General features: G+C 39.4%; 1 protein-coding gene across 2 annotated transcripts; it reads left to right on the top strand.

Moving 5' to 3' along the window:
- Positions 1-3,347: 3,347 nt before the first annotated feature.
- hbp1 (HMG-box transcription factor 1) lies at positions 3,348-15,082 on the top strand. Of its 2 annotated transcripts, none has more exons than XM_061720974.1 (11): positions 3,348-3,405; positions 4,954-5,138; positions 5,245-5,422; positions 8,490-8,610; positions 8,729-8,843; positions 9,312-9,430; positions 9,740-9,896; positions 10,121-10,265; positions 10,690-10,977; positions 12,980-13,121; positions 14,192-15,082. In XM_061720974.1, the coding sequence occupies exons 2-11, from the start codon at positions 5,066-5,068 to the stop codon at positions 14,207-14,209; spliced, it is 1,356 nt and encodes a 451-aa protein (XP_061576958.1). In that variant the 5' UTR covers positions 3,348-3,405; positions 4,954-5,065; the 3' UTR covers positions 14,210-15,082. The 2 variants fall into 2 exon arrangements, with proteins under 2 accessions (XP_061576958.1, XP_061576957.1); XM_061720973.1 differs by having other exon boundaries at positions 3,388-3,405; positions 4,951-5,138.
- The last annotated feature ends 380 nt before the right edge of the window (positions 15,083-15,462 follow it).

The raw sequence follows: 15,462 nt of genomic DNA, 5'->3' as shown, positions 1-15,462 counted from the left end.
TAGGTCATTATCGCTGCATAACATTAATTTGGTTGACTTTTTGTACTTTTTGATTCCAGCTGAATGTAGTTAAAGGGATACTTTGGAGTTGAAACAAACCTAAGTCCACACTTGGATCAAAAGGATTGTAATCTTTTGTTATGTACCGAAAACAAGGTGAATTGAAGCAGTTTTGAGTGAAAACAGAATATATGTTTGCGGCAAAATGGCAATTAATGTTACCTCAAAGTAAATTTCTATTGTAAGCCTGGGTCCTGTATAAAGAGGACTGTTTGTACAGGCATTGTCTCCTGCATGCATCCACCAAGTTGACAAGAGACAAAACTAGTGTCACCAGATGCAAAAGGAAGAGAATTTGCAGCCTCTGCTTCCTATTTTGTCATAAATATCTAAGTACTGATTCGGTTGTCCGAAGGCAGATGCCACAAACTCTTTTTCTTTAGTGTGTATTTACAATAGTAGTTTGACATTTACAGACTTATAACAAGGTTGTGGTGACTGCAAAGAAATGCCTGTTCAAAAAGTCCCATTTATACACTTTCTGCACACTTACAAAGACTGCAGGAACATTATTCACACTATTACTTAAGCGGAAGGACATTTTTGAGACATGTTAGAGGTTGATTTCTCCAAGTGTAAACATTAATTGTCATTTTCCAGCAAACATATTCTTTGTTACTAAAAACCGCTTCCATTAATGTCATTTTGGTTTATTATAAAAGTTTACTCTCGTTGCCATCTAATAATAGACTTGGGTTTGTTTGAACACCGGCATTTTCCTTTAGTATTTCAACAAAAATGCATATGTTTATCATCACACTGAGCCCCTTAAATCCATGCTCATTAATTGTACATTGTCATAGCCTGCTTCCATCAAGCAGTACAGTACCATACACAATTATTTGTGTTTCCAAACACTGCAGTCAGTTAAATTGTCGACAAAAGTTCATCTTTTCCATGTGATAGAGAAAAACACAAGTTAAACCATTTTAAAATTTTTTTTCAGACAAAGCTCTGTCACTTCTGGCCAAGAAGAAAAAACATAAGGTGTTTGATGTTTTACACTGTTGTTCTTTCTTAAGTGAGATGTTTTTCCTTCCTTGATTTCACTCACTGGAGACATTGTGTCATATGAATATAATGTCACTCTGTTATGTAGTGCGCGGTGGCTACAAACATTTGTCCAGAAAGGAAACCTAGGTCAGGCGTCACTGGTCCAGCCGGTACTGCTCAACTGTACTGCTCAATGGAAATGTGGCTTTAGTGTTTGTGGCTGTTTGCCTAATGCTCTGCTTTTACAAAAAAACAAAAAACAAAACAAAAAAAAACTACAGAAAACAAAAAAACTTCCAGGAGATAGGTGATAGTTTTGTAAGGATATACAACACATTGCTTTACAATTTTAAAACAGAGTACTTACTGTTGTTATATAGCCCCACTTTTCCCCAGTAGACTGTAGTCATTATAGGTAATGTCTTGAGGTAATTGATTTATCTGTGTTTTAATGTAAAATTTTGCTCATGCTGTTTTTTGTGTAGGTGGAATAAACATTATTAAGGCATCTATTATTGCTGTCTACCTCTGCTGGCGATTTATAAAGATAACCATCAATGGGAATCTAAATGTAATCCTTTTGATTTTCCGTTTCCATTCAGTCAACGTTTTCTGTATTCTGTCCACACCTGATTTTTTATTTCATTTTATTTATTATTTATTTTTAATGACTTTGTTTACATGCTTACTTATTCCTCTCTGGTAGCACTGGTAATTTTTGAAGGCAAAACCACAACTATGGCTAGAAGAAGAACTGTATGTTTCACTTTTCATGTCAATAAAGAACGTTTTATATCTGGGTCTCACATTAATATTTGTTACAATAAAGATGAGGCACATCTTCCCAGGAATTCCTTCAGTTGGTAGCAGTGGTGGACAGTAACGGAGTAAATTTACTTGAGTACTGTACTTAAGTACATATCCAGAGGATTTGTACTTTACTTGAGTATTAGATTTATTTGGTACTTATTACTTTTACTTGAATACATTTCCAAGACAAATATTTTTACTTTTACTCAAGTAAATTTCTAGGAAGGCTGAAAAGTACTCGTTACTTTTAGGTCTGCTCTCTTTTCTTCTTCCCTAAAATCCTATTGGACACAAGCTGTTTTTGTCAAAGGAGGAGACCTATCACAGTGCACGCTCTCCACTGGGATGTACGTAAAGCGGAAATACGTCAAGCCTCCTCAAAACGATACCGCCAAAGTAGCCTGCATTTGTCAAGACAGAGCCGCAACAATGGCTACACCTGCGTCAGGAGAAGAAAGACAATCCGCTGAGTCGTCTCTATATTGCTATATTGTACTGGTACATGTCCTTCCTGTAAAGTTAAGTGACTTCAACATTGAGTTATTGAAAGCAGAGATGTAGCTTTTTGTAAAGCAGTGGTCTTTGAGGGGGATCCAGACTTAGTTGGATGGTGCAGGTTCATTTGGTTTCAGTTCATGATTGTTAATAAACTCTGCATCATCTGCTGTCCTCTTATGATCCCATTCATTTGATTTGTTTTTGGTGTTTCTGCAGGTTTTATATAACATTGTGGTTCTAAAAGCAGCACATCAGTGCAGCTGGTTTCAAAGAGTTAATTCTCAGAAACAAGAGTTAAAAGATCCTTAAATTAATTTAGAAAAAATATAGTAATTTACTGATGTGGAAAATAAGAAATTTACTGTTACTCTTACTCTTACTTAAAGTAAATTTAAAAGCATTTACTTTTGGATACTTAACTACCTTTAAAAGCAAGTACTTTTCTACTCTTACTCTTACTTTTACTTAAAGTAAATTTAAAAGCATTTACTTTTCTACTCTTACTCGAGTAATATTTTGACTGAGCTACTTTTACTTGTAACGGAGTAAATTTTGACCAGTAGTATTTGTACTCTTACTCAAGTACTGGGGTCGAGTACTCTGTCCACCTCTGAATGGTAGTCATTCATTCATCATAAATTCATTCACTAGTCATACATTCGTTCCTTCCGTAATCTGTCAAGCAGAACGCTATAGCAATTATTTTAACTGAACATAGAGTTAAATTCATCTAGACATCAATGTGTCCGAGTATTTGTTGCTGTAGTTGCGACATTTTAGATGTTAAGAAAAATAAGCAGGTATTGTCCGTGTTGTTGCCAATCAGCTGTTACTGGGTAGTAACAGGCATTCCCTTCCAGCCAATTAAAACACGATCAACAAATTAAACCCCGCCTTCTTTGTTGTTTTCTGCCGCAACAACCAATAGGAGACCGAAGCTCTTGTGAGTGACAGCTTCGCGGACCAATAGGAGGCGTTTCTCCAGTAACACTCATCTCAGCCTCTCGAGCGACTGCCAGAGTTTCTTGATGGCGATAGGTAATGGTAAGTGGGAAGTTGAGTTGACTTTTTCACAGAAATAAATAGTTCAAACTTGTTTTTCGTTTGCTCCTTGTGCGATCCATACTTTTGCAGTACCAGCATAGTGTTTCAGCGAGGTTGTCACGGTTTTATTAGACGTCGACTGACAGGTTAAGAACTGTTGTTTTTCTTCTCCTTCGCTGTGACGCTTGTTGTTTTGGTGAGAGGAAACCCACCCAAAATGCAGGGTCGCAGATTAAAACCGGGGGTTTTCAGCTGGTTAAAAGTTTGATTCTTTTTGCTTAATCCTAAAATGTATTTTAGAGGCGTCCAGAGGTTTGGATGTCATTCATTTTGAACGCACTAGAGGTTGCGTCATGCCCGAACTTGTTGACATTCTTTTGTTTCTGCTGCTGCTTTTTAGGAACGGACAAAAGACCTGCAGACCTGACCTGTAACCCGTCTATTTGCACGAGTACATACTTCTTTTAAGTGTTTTATCAGGGATATTTTTGCCATTGTACACGCCGTTACCAAAACCAAGCAGGCTTTTCCTTTTTTTTTTTTTTTTTTTTTTTTTTTTTTTTAATAATAACTTGCAGCAATCCTTTACGGGTTGACAAGCGTAAATAACCGTCTTTTCACCCCTGAACAGTTATTACATGTTAACATTTTCTTATATATCCGGGAAAAAAACACTTTACTCGACATTTTTACGTAAATGGTAAGCTGACAAAGCGAAAACAGATGTATAAAATAAACAAATATTTTAGTTTATCATTGATATTCTAATGTATTTAGTCAAATGTCGTGTTTGTGAGCTCCTTTGTGCAACTGTTACTCGGAAATGTTTGAGATAATTCCTACTTTTGTCTACGTCGTTGTGAATGAATGAGCTCTAGTGCGCATGCGTCAGATGGCGAAGTTTATAAATAAGGCCTACATGCAGCGGTCACGTGACTTGTCACAGGGACAAAGGGTTCCCTAAAAGCTCCCTGCATTTAAAATAAATGACATGTAATGAGAACTGTCTGGAGGCTTTTTAAGTCTTTCAAAACTGTTTAAAATTAGTCATAAGATAAGATAAGATAAGATAAGATAAGATAAGATAAGATAAGATAAACCTTTAATAGTCCCACAGAGGGGAAATTTGCAGTTTACAGCAGCAAAGGGGATAGTGCAAAAACAAGAGGATCAATAGAAAAGTAATAACACAGTAATAATAATAACACACTATAAACAGTAAACTGGTATATACAATAATAATAATAATAAGAAAAATAAATAATAAGAAATACTAGTATATAAAAAGATAACAGACAGATATTTACAGATGGATATTTACATAGTTGCACGTTGCAGTGAGTGAAAGATATTGCACATTACTGATCATTTCAAAATTTTCCATTAAAAGAAAGGGCTGCATTAAAATCTGCATACCACTTTAATTACATCCAATTTTAAGGGCTTCATTTTTTTTTTTTATTGTTTACTGTTGTACATCTCAGCAGTGGTTTCATTTTCATTAACAAAATATCATCATTTGCCATTTTTGTTCCCCATTAAAAGCAGCTGATGTGTCAGAGTTGGATGATGGAAGCTGAATAAGCTGCTCTGTAGCTTTTAAAGAACAAGAAAACAAAGAAGAAAGTAAAAACAGAGCTCACTGCAGAACATTGCAAAAATGGATGAGTCCTTTGATCCGCTCAAGTGCAATGAGGACCTGCCTTTATCACCTGGGTGCCAAATGGATTACGGTAAAATGTTGCAGCAGAATAAACAAGATTTTCATATTTAATAAAGATTTAAATTTTTTTTCTTTTATTTAGAATAAGAATAAATCAATCAACAATCTCTCCTCAGATGACATGCCAGACTTGCAGGAGGTAGAGGAAGACCAGAGGTCTCAGGGGTTATTTCAGGTGGGAGCGGTGTCTCACCAGGAGCTCAGCACCTCGCCTAACACCAACTGGCTCGCTGAGTTGGCTGATATCGCCACCAGTCCTCAGAGCCCTCTCCTAAAGGACGCCCCACACAAGAGGTTTGAACAAACACAAACTTATGTGAGAAGTAGTTACACTCAACTAATGTAGGGCCGTACAGTGAAATATATATACGTTGTCGTTTCCAGTGAATTCTGTTTTATTTTTGTTGTAATTTTCTGTGAAATATTATGTAAAAATGAAGCAAAGACACACATATATTGAAGGAAAAGCATGAACAGCACTCTGTACACCTCTGCTCCACCAAAGGAATGTGCAGAGTCTCTTTTTGAATGAATGAATGAATGAATGAATGAATGAATGAATGAATGAAATTATTCAAAACATCCAAAGGACAACAACAAAAAGGACCATAAATCAAAAACAGCAAAGAGAACAAAAACTAAAAAAGATTTAGCACATCTATTAAACTTGCTAAACCAGTGCACATGTTTGAAAGGGAGTGGAATACTTTTTCAAGTCCCACCCCCTCTGCCCTACCCCTATCTGTGATTTAGAAATTGCTCCTGGTCCCACCTCTTTTCTAGTAACTCAGCAATTTAATTAAATTTTTTTGACATTTTTTTTGACACAAAGCAAGGAGGACCCAATCGTTTTTCAACATGAAACATCACGTGCAAACTAGGACTCGTACATTGACATTACATTAGCCCATGGGGACTGTGGATCAACAAGTCAGAGGGTCTTAGAGGTAGAGATGCACCGAATCCAATTCTGATTCATGAGTGTGACCTGCCGATACCGACTTTGCAGGTCAAGATTCTCTTAAGAGTTGAAATTATCCTTTTTTTTTTAGTACTCTAAGCTACAGGTGTTGAATTCAATTCAATTTCAGCGTATATACTTATTCATTTTCTTCATCTTTCTCATCAGTCATCGTCATGCTAAGAAACTTAGTGAAGCTATTGGCAGTTTGTGCTCACCGGTTTTAACTCAGTGTAGCTCAAAGGCAGCAGTCGTCTCTGATTTCACCACCAAAAGGACATTTGAAACGGGATATTCCGCTGTAAACCTTTGCCAGCAGCTTCTCCGGCAAGGATCAGCTGAAGGAGCCGGTAGCCACGGCTAACACTGATTTGGCATAACGTTGACAACTTCCAGTCAGCCTCACGGGCCTGTTTGCACATTTAAATCATGGCGCCCTGCGTTATGAGGAGAAAAAGAGGCTACAAAACCACTCTTCAGAAAATCCTGCAGGGTGATGTTGCAGATCCTCTGTCCCAAAATATTCAAGTCTACGTTTCACTCAGTAAAATATTTCCATGTCAACATGTTATTCCTGCTGAGTGTACACATCGCTTTTATCTTGAATGTGCGCATGCGCAGTACGGACCAGACTAGAATTGGTAACAAGTTAGGTTGACCTTCCGGTTATCGGTCAGGCCGGTCACGTCAAAAATTGGCAAATTCTGGTCCCTGGCCCTTTGATCGGTGCATCTGTGCTCAGAAGAGGTATCAGCCACTTACCAAGAGAGATTATTTAAGTCAAAAGAACATCTTCTTTGACTTCACCCATCCTTTTTATGCAAATCATAGTAGAAAATACGAGGTGTCCACAATTCTCATGAGATCTTGAAACTTTCTGGTGATCTCGCTGAAACGCTAGAGGTGAGACCTGAGATCACCTGGACGATGGATCACCCCACTTCCATTCCTGGTTGGACCCAGGGGTGAGGCTGCTGCTAACGCCGTCTGCAGCCTGCTGGGCCTTGTTCACTGCACGTTTAGGCTGGTTTCACGCCATCGTCCGTGTGGGACATCTTCCGTGACCAAGCCAGTGAATTACAGCAGGCCTTGTTGTTCAATAGTCCCCCATCAACATAAAAAAGTCTTAGAAACTGCCCAACGTGGTATTCTGGTGAAAGTCCTGCATTTTTAACCTTTTTGGGCTCCTGCTATCCTTAATCATTCCAGTCTTCTGGGTGTTGTAAACAATCTTCGTGCACAAAGCGTGGCTGCGGATCATGTTCCAAAGAGAAAGCTGCTGGCAGTGACACAATTGGCTCATTTAACAGAAGATACAGACGGGAAAGACTATAAAAAGACTTGAAAAGACTTGTTTTACAGGTTTGGTGCCTCGTGTAGAGTTCCCTGATCACAGATGCTGTACGGCTCTATGAATGCATGTATGTGATAGTAATATGTGGACCGACTGGAACATGTGGTAGCATGAGTACAAACCATGTGTTGTGAATATTCTCTAATATCGTACTTTAGTATTTTATCCTTCATTATGTTTACCTGATTGTAAATCGATATCGGTTAGATTAATTTGCCACTTCCCACTTGTTACGTATGCGCAGAGGTGTCAAGTAACAAAGTGCAAATACGTTGTTACCTTACTTAAGTAGAAATTTTGGTTATCTATACTTCACTGGAGTAATTATTTTTCAGACGACTTTTTACTTTTACTCCTTACATTTTCACGCAATTATCTGTACTTTTTACTCCTTACATTTTAAAAACAGCCTCGTTTCATTTTTTTATTTCATTTTGGCCTTTAAAAAAAACTATCCAGTTAAATTGCTCCATCCGGATAGAGTGAATTTGGTTGTGGTTGTTTCAGATGTTCTTGTCCAGTTTTGTTCTTACATCCCTCAGATTCCTGCAACTAAACTTGGATGTACATTCCAATAAAGGTTAGGATAAATGATAACATGCCTCTGAAGTTTGACTTTTTGCACCATTACAATACTTATAGGCAACTAGTCATCATATCTGCTGCTCTCTGAAACACATGTTAATGCTCAATAGTACAAATACTGTATATGGTTCTTTAATACATTTGCATTATACTAAGATGCATTCATTTTCAATGGCTTTTTTCCCCCTTACATTACTTTTACTTTTATACTTTAAGTAGTTTTGAAACCAGTACTTTTATACTTGAGTAAAAAACTTGAGTTGATACTTCAACTTCTACAGGAGTATTTTTAAACTCTAGTATCTATACTTCTACCTGAGTAATTAATGTGAATACTTTTGACACCTCTGCGTATGCGCTATGACTATTATATGCACGAATGCTAAAGCTCAGAATATGTGACCGCTGTGGCCGTATATTGCACATTCAATCTGCTAATATTCATCACTTGCCATTTTCAGGTCATCTCCAGTTCACATCTTTGGCAACAGTAATAGTTTACATTCCTACGCCCGGCCCCCGTTAGCCAGCAGCGCACCCAACCCGTCCAGAGGTCACCTCAGGGAGCGCAGACGCACCAGGGTAAAGCCTTCACTCTCCGCCTCAGCCTCAGAAACAGAAGAATGATTTATTCCCACCGGCTTTGTGGTAATTACTGATACATAATCCCTGTAAACATGCTTCTTCTATCCTACATCAGGCCAGCAGTGAATCGGAGTCTGGGGTTTTCTCGATGTCGTCATCGTTTTCTGATGACGAAGACATGGTCTGGTCTCATTCATGGCCTTCCACAGCCTGGCAGTGCTTCCTGAAAGGTTGTGTATTTTCCATGTGTATTCATCTAGGTACACAAACACACTTAGACCTGACTCAAGCTCTCTCCTGAAATGTGCTGATGACAATCAGACATGCAATCCAAACAGTCCGGGGCAGGAGATGATCAAATATTTGTAAGGACGGTACAGGTGCACCAGAACTAGGACAAACAGACTCAAAAACTGTTTCCTCAACCAAAGCCATCACCTTCCTTCACACGCATCTGACCACCATCACACGGAAATCTTCTGGGCATTAAATTCTTTTTTAAAAACTCATCTTGCACTTATATTAGAACCAGCACCTGTAATTTTGTTGTTATGAAATATGAACAATGACAAATAAAGAATCTTGAATTCTCATATCTGGTGTTCACACGGCAGTATTGCATCTGTTTCCCTGTGTTCTCTTGGCAGTAATACACACATATGCTTACCACCATGTAACATGCATGTTTTGATATTCAGGAACTCGTCTGCGCTTCCATCGAGGTCTTAACGTGGAGTGGCAGGAAGCTGATGAACTGGGGGATTCAGACGATGAGTCGGATGATGACAGCATGATGTCTTCGGCATTGTCTCTCAAGGTAAGACATCCAACACTGACTCTAGTATGTCAAACAATTCAAGATATTATCTAGGCAGAGGATATTTGGCCTGTTTTGTGTATTACAGTAGCTTTGACTGGCCACAAGGTGGCAGACAAACCTCCAGTCAAAGTCCAGTCATCAAGTAAATGAGTCTCGTATGATCCCTTTCAATGATTGACAGTGATACTCCCAGTATACATTAACAAAATCACGTTTTTAGCAAACAAGACACACACTTCTTCCTGTATGGGACCCCCAGTTTGCGTATTTTGTTGAATGTGGACTGATTTTTGCTTTTTTTCACAGAGATATGGTTCAGATGGACTTAAGCTGGTGAGTCATGAAGAGACGATCTCTTTTGGCCAGGCAGTTCTTAAACTGACCTTTGACCCAGGCTCGCCAGATAAAGGGCTCCTTACAGCTGAGTGCCGACTGGATCACCCATTTTTTGTCAGAAACAAAGGTATGATTGGGCAAGTTCATTCTTGTTGATGTCTGATGTTTTGCAGAGCAAAAAAAAGCTTTGTTTGAATTAAAGGAGAACAGAAATGTCAAATCTGAGAACTTAATCTCTGCCAGCAAAAACTGACCGAACAGTCTTTGCTAAGTGCAGGCTGTTCAGAGTTGTGCCCCAATAAAAAGGTGTAGGATCCAACTAATCTGTAATGTACCATCTGTCTTTTCCAGGGTGGTCTTCCTTCTATCCAAGCCTCACCGTGGTGCACCATGGGATTCCTTGCTACGAGATGCAGCTGGGAGACGTGTGCCTGCCTCCAAACCACCCAGAGGCTATTAACTGTGATGACTCGGTTGTCTTCGACACTTTCAGGAGGTGAACTCTTTAAAATGTCATCTAGCTTTGCATTATTAAAGACAATAAAAGTGGTTCTGACTTTCTTTGACTTTATGGCTTAGGTTTAAACTCTATAAAGCAAGTGTTTTAAAGGGTACTGTAAACTCTGTGTACACCTGTATCTCATATACTTGGATTAACTAATACATCAGAGCACATTTGGAGCTTTCTTTGTTCTTGAATCTCTGTAAATAAGTTAATTCACTGTCATGTTGGCTGTGACATCAGCAACATAATGCTTATGGGAGATCAGACCTGATGAGCTGGTTCAGCTGTAACACGAGATCTAGCTAAACTTTGATGTGAAAGAAACTAACAGAGCGTATAATTAAAGCATAAAATAACTGAATCAGGACCGTTGAACCCACATAATGCTAACAATCTCCCTTTTCCTTATCTGCAGCTATGACTTCACCCCCCTGGATTCCTCAGCCGTGTATGTTCTCAGCAGCATGGCTCGCCAGCGCAGGGCCTCCCTGTCCAGCGGGGGTGCCGTCAGTCCAGACTGTGAGAAACTGGAGCGCTCCAGCTCCCCACAATCCTCCAGCAGCAAATCAAACAGGAGCCACAACTCAGGGACAGCCACTGGTGCCACGCCTACAAAATGCAAGCGGCCAATGAACGCCTTCATGCTTTTTGCCAAGAAGTACAGAGTGGAGTACACACAGATGTATCCTGGGAAGGACAACAGGTGATGAAACAGATTAACTCACACTAAAACGAAGATGGCTTTTGTATTGCCACACGTACCTAAAACTTTGGCCCGATGGAGGATGTGATACATTTAGACCGGGCGGTAAAAAAGAGAGCAAGTTTTATTCTTTATTCTCACTCGGTTCAAAAAGCAGCTCTCTGGGACACTTCAACACGTAAATGACACAAGGTGAATATTGTGCCAAAAGATCACTTTATTCTTCTGGTACAATCTCAGCGTATTTCCACTTACAACTGCTTTGTAAACTATTTGTAAACCTTAAATGTTCTGATTTACATGTTGTGAATTCTTCAGTAACATGTTTAGAAATGAGTATTGAGTAATCCCGTAAACAGATACGCACAAAGAACTGTGTTTTGGGGACGCATCACTTCCTGGGCACAGTGATTGCTTACAGCAGCAGTGTTGCCAGGTAACATGCAAGTTTATTGTTTAACGGAGTATAGTGGGTCATGGTCAGGGGGTCATTAAGACAGAAGTGGAATGTCTTTGCTGCAGCGAAGCTTAAAATCTTCTTTTCATGCTTAACTGTGCATCCAATCACTGCACCCAGATGAAGACGTTTCTCCAAAATATTGCTCCGTCACATCTTTCATAGTTATTTCTTAACAAGGTGAATGTACAAGTCCAAACAAGGGAATAAGATGACTTTGGAGTTGTTCAGATGTTTACTTTGCCACTCCACTTCCAGTGACTGGGCTCAGTGAGGCGAGTGGGGCTTCGTCAGACTTGGTTATTTGATGCACAGGGAACCGTAAATACCCTCCAATCAAACTCTGCCATTTGACAGAAAATAGGTAGATGTCAAATTGTCGCCCAGCTCCTTGTTATTTTTTCTTAATTTTACACTCTGCACCATCAAAGTACGTTGTGAAACACTAATTATCATCCAGACACGGCAACCGCTGAGAATATACTCAAATGAATTGAGCAAGGCTTTGATGCAAATCATTTTTGTAAAGGAGTTAATAAGGTTTCTTGAAGGACTGTTGTGGCCCTGCCTTACTGGTGACTAATAATAAAGAATAATCCTCAGTGGTATGAATTACAAATGATCCTGATCAGCAACAAACTTGGAGTAAGTTCTCCATTTGCACGTGCTCTAACTCTGTACAAAGCTTCAAGAAGTTAGGAGGGTATTTTATTTTTCAATTTTTGCTGATAAACAGACAAATAGAAGAAGAGTGATGATCACGTCTCCCCCCTCAGGCCTGCTGTCTATAGAAAACACTTCAAACCCCCCAAAGTACTGTTTCACAACAGTTTCTCTGACAAACATTTCACTGAAATGATCTAGCGCTTTCACAATCATGAAATGTTATACAGTCAAATATTATTCAAATCCTTGAAGTGTTTTGGCTCTCCTTTTTTTTTCACTTGGCTTAAAACCAAAATGTGTCAGCAGAGATGTCGTGATGCTGGGCTTTGCAACTTGTGTTAATTCTCACTGACATGTAGTCGACTGAAAAGTAGATGTCAAGTGCCCTGAATAAAAAGTTGTCGCTGGAGAATCAGGGGGAACAACAAGTCAATTTGAGTCATCCATCTGGTTTTATACACAGTAGATGATGAAAATGACTGTAACGATGAGCACAAAACCATTTTCTGTCCACTCAGATCAGCAGAGTATACGTAGACAAGTGCTTTTATTGTGCAGCAGCGGTAAACCAGCGGTGGGAAACCCAACACACTAATGCTCTTGTCTCCAAACAACAGACTGTCTTGGCTCACCGTATCAATTTATAATACAATAGAAACAGAGGACAGCACTGTAGTTGGCTTTTGTGCATTTTTAAAATTATTTTGGCCCTAATAATGGATCTACCTCCTTTAAAAACTGGCGCTTAAATTAAGTGAAATGCATTTATTCTAAAGAGCAATAGTTTCGGACCTTGTAAAATTCTTTGGTGTTAAATGGTGTTAAACATTGTAGGAAGTCTTAAACAGATGATAACTATTGCTTTTCCTTTCACACCAGAGCCATTAGCGTCATCCTGGGGGACAAGTGGAAGAAGATGAAAAGCGAGGAGAGGAGGATGTACACCATGGAGGCCAAAGCATTGGCCGAAGAGCAGAAAAGACTCAATCCAGACTGCTGGAAACGCAAACGAACCAACTCGGTAATCCCCGCAGCCGACGAGCCTTCCAGCCCCGTTGCTTTGTAGACAAAGTTCCACTCCGCACTAGGGATGGGCCGTATGGACTAAAAAATGTTTCACGATAATTTCTGGCATTTATCCCGATAACAATAAAAATGACGATAAAAAAATACCAATTCAACTCCATCTTTTTAACTATAAATCTATCTCGCTCTCAGATCCGCCATGTTAGTTACACAAAAACGTCATCAACGGGAATTTATCCTTCTTTCTTTCTTTCTTTCTTTCTTTCTTTCTTTCTTTCTTTCTTGCTCATTTCATTCCTTCATTCATTCATTCATTCATTCATTCATTCATTCATTCATTCATTCATTCATTCATTCATTCATCCCTTCCTTCCTTCCTTCCTTCCTTCCTTCCTTCCTTCCTTCCTTCCTTCCTTCCTTCCTTCCTTCCTTCCTTTCTTCCTTCCTTCCTTCTTTCCTTCCTTCTTTTTTCCCTTCCTTCCTTCTTTCCTCCTGCTCTCTCCTTCCTTCTTCCCTTCCTCTTTTCTCCCTTCCTTCTTTCTTTCCTTGTTTTCTCCCATCCATCCTTCCTTCCTTCCTTCCTTCCTTCCTTCCTTCCTTCCTTCCTTCCTTCCTTCCTTCCTTCCTTCCTTCTTTCCTTCCTTCTTTTTTCCCTTCCTTCCTTCTTTCCTCCTGCTCTCTCCTTCCTTCTTCCCGTCATCTTTTCTCCCTTCCTTCCTTCCTTCCTTCCTTCCTTCCTTCCTTCCTTCCTTCCTTCCTTCCTTCCTTCCTTCCTTCCTTCCTTCCTTCCTTCCTTCCTTCCTTCCTTCCTTCCTTCCTTCCTTCCTTCCTTCCTTCCTTCCTTCCTTCCTTCCTTCACGTATGTTGTGCATGGATTTAACACAGAACCATAAATCAGCTTTACACAAAAACGTCATCAACGAGAATTTATCGTTTTTACCGTGAGATGACAAATTCTTACCGCGGAGAATTTTTTTGACGCTATATCGTGAACGGTAAAATATCGCCCATTCCTACTCCGCACACTGACGGAGCGTACTTTCATGTCCTACGTTCTTCCCACAGGGTTCCCAGCAGACCTAGAGGATCCTGCAGAAGTCCCAGCTGCTGGTGTTTCCGCATGGAGCGGCGCAGAGCAGAGTCTGACGGACCGCTTCACGCCTCCTTCCCTCTCCTGTGTTCTTGAGACTCGACTGTGACGCTGAACTCACTTGCTTCTATAACCTTGAAACATTATAGTGACAAAAACAGATTTATAAGATGTATACAGAATATGTAATCTAGTCACTAACAGTGCATATATTTTCTTATATCTTTAATGTTAAAGATGTCTTATTCCCCCTTTAAAGCAGTATGGATTTGCTCATCTGCTTCAGATCATGTCATATTCATTGATGGAAAAAAAAAACAATTAAGAGCCTGTAGTGTTGTTCCTCAGCATAGAAGGGGCAGCAAATGTCTATTTATAATTGTAAAAAGGGGAATTTTAGATAACTTTTTTTACAACGGTTCGTACTGATATTTTTTAGAGACAGTATATTGCACAGATCGATAACCCTTTCATACAGTTTGTATTACAGTGTATACTCTGACGATGAACGATGGCCAACAGTTTATGAACCTGCCACCCCTTCAGGCTTCAGGCTGCGGTGGTGGGTTTAAACTCAGTCACGAAGCACTTCAGGCCTCACTGTAAGTGCTTACTTCTTCTGCACTTTATATAAATAATGTAATCTAATCATATACAGCCATTGTATGCTGGTGGAAACGGTTTGTATCATCAAGTATCATGATAGTTACCCATTTGACACGATCACGGGCCCCAGCAGCCGCGCTCTGCTTTCAGGTTGCTATTGAATTTTAAGTGCTTTGTTCATTATGTACAGGTTTCACAACACCACCAACCTCTTGCACAGAATATCCTTGTATCATATTATAAATATTTTTTTAAACTTCTCACGCGTGGTTCTTTGTTTTATATTCGGATGAATGGAAACGGGAATTCTGATGGGCACTTTGCTCTGCATTTGAATACATGTTGACACGTTCTTGCCCTGCACTGTCCTTCGATATGAATAATTATCAGTTTCCCACACGAACACGCGCCTCTACCTGAAAGATGCTGCAGCAAAGAAAAGGTCGAGAGCTTTAGTTGCCCTTCAATATTTACGGATTTTGACATCTACCCAGCAGCTTCCAGGCTTCACATCAAAAGCAGTGTGCGCTAATAGTACTTAGTGTAGGAAGCTTTACCACCAATTCAACAGAAGCAAAATTGCTTCCTCTTTCAACTGATTGAGCACAACATTAAAGGGTTTAATTAGATCTTATATTTT

Source organism: Cololabis saira, chromosome 5 (genome assembly GCF_033807715.1).
Source record: "Cololabis saira isolate AMF1-May2022 chromosome 5, fColSai1.1, whole genome shotgun sequence".
Taxonomy (NCBI): domain Eukaryota; kingdom Metazoa; phylum Chordata; class Actinopteri; order Beloniformes; family Belonidae; genus Cololabis; species Cololabis saira.
Note: the sequence above shows the minus strand (reverse complement) of the source record. Positions and strands in the feature narration are given on the sequence as shown.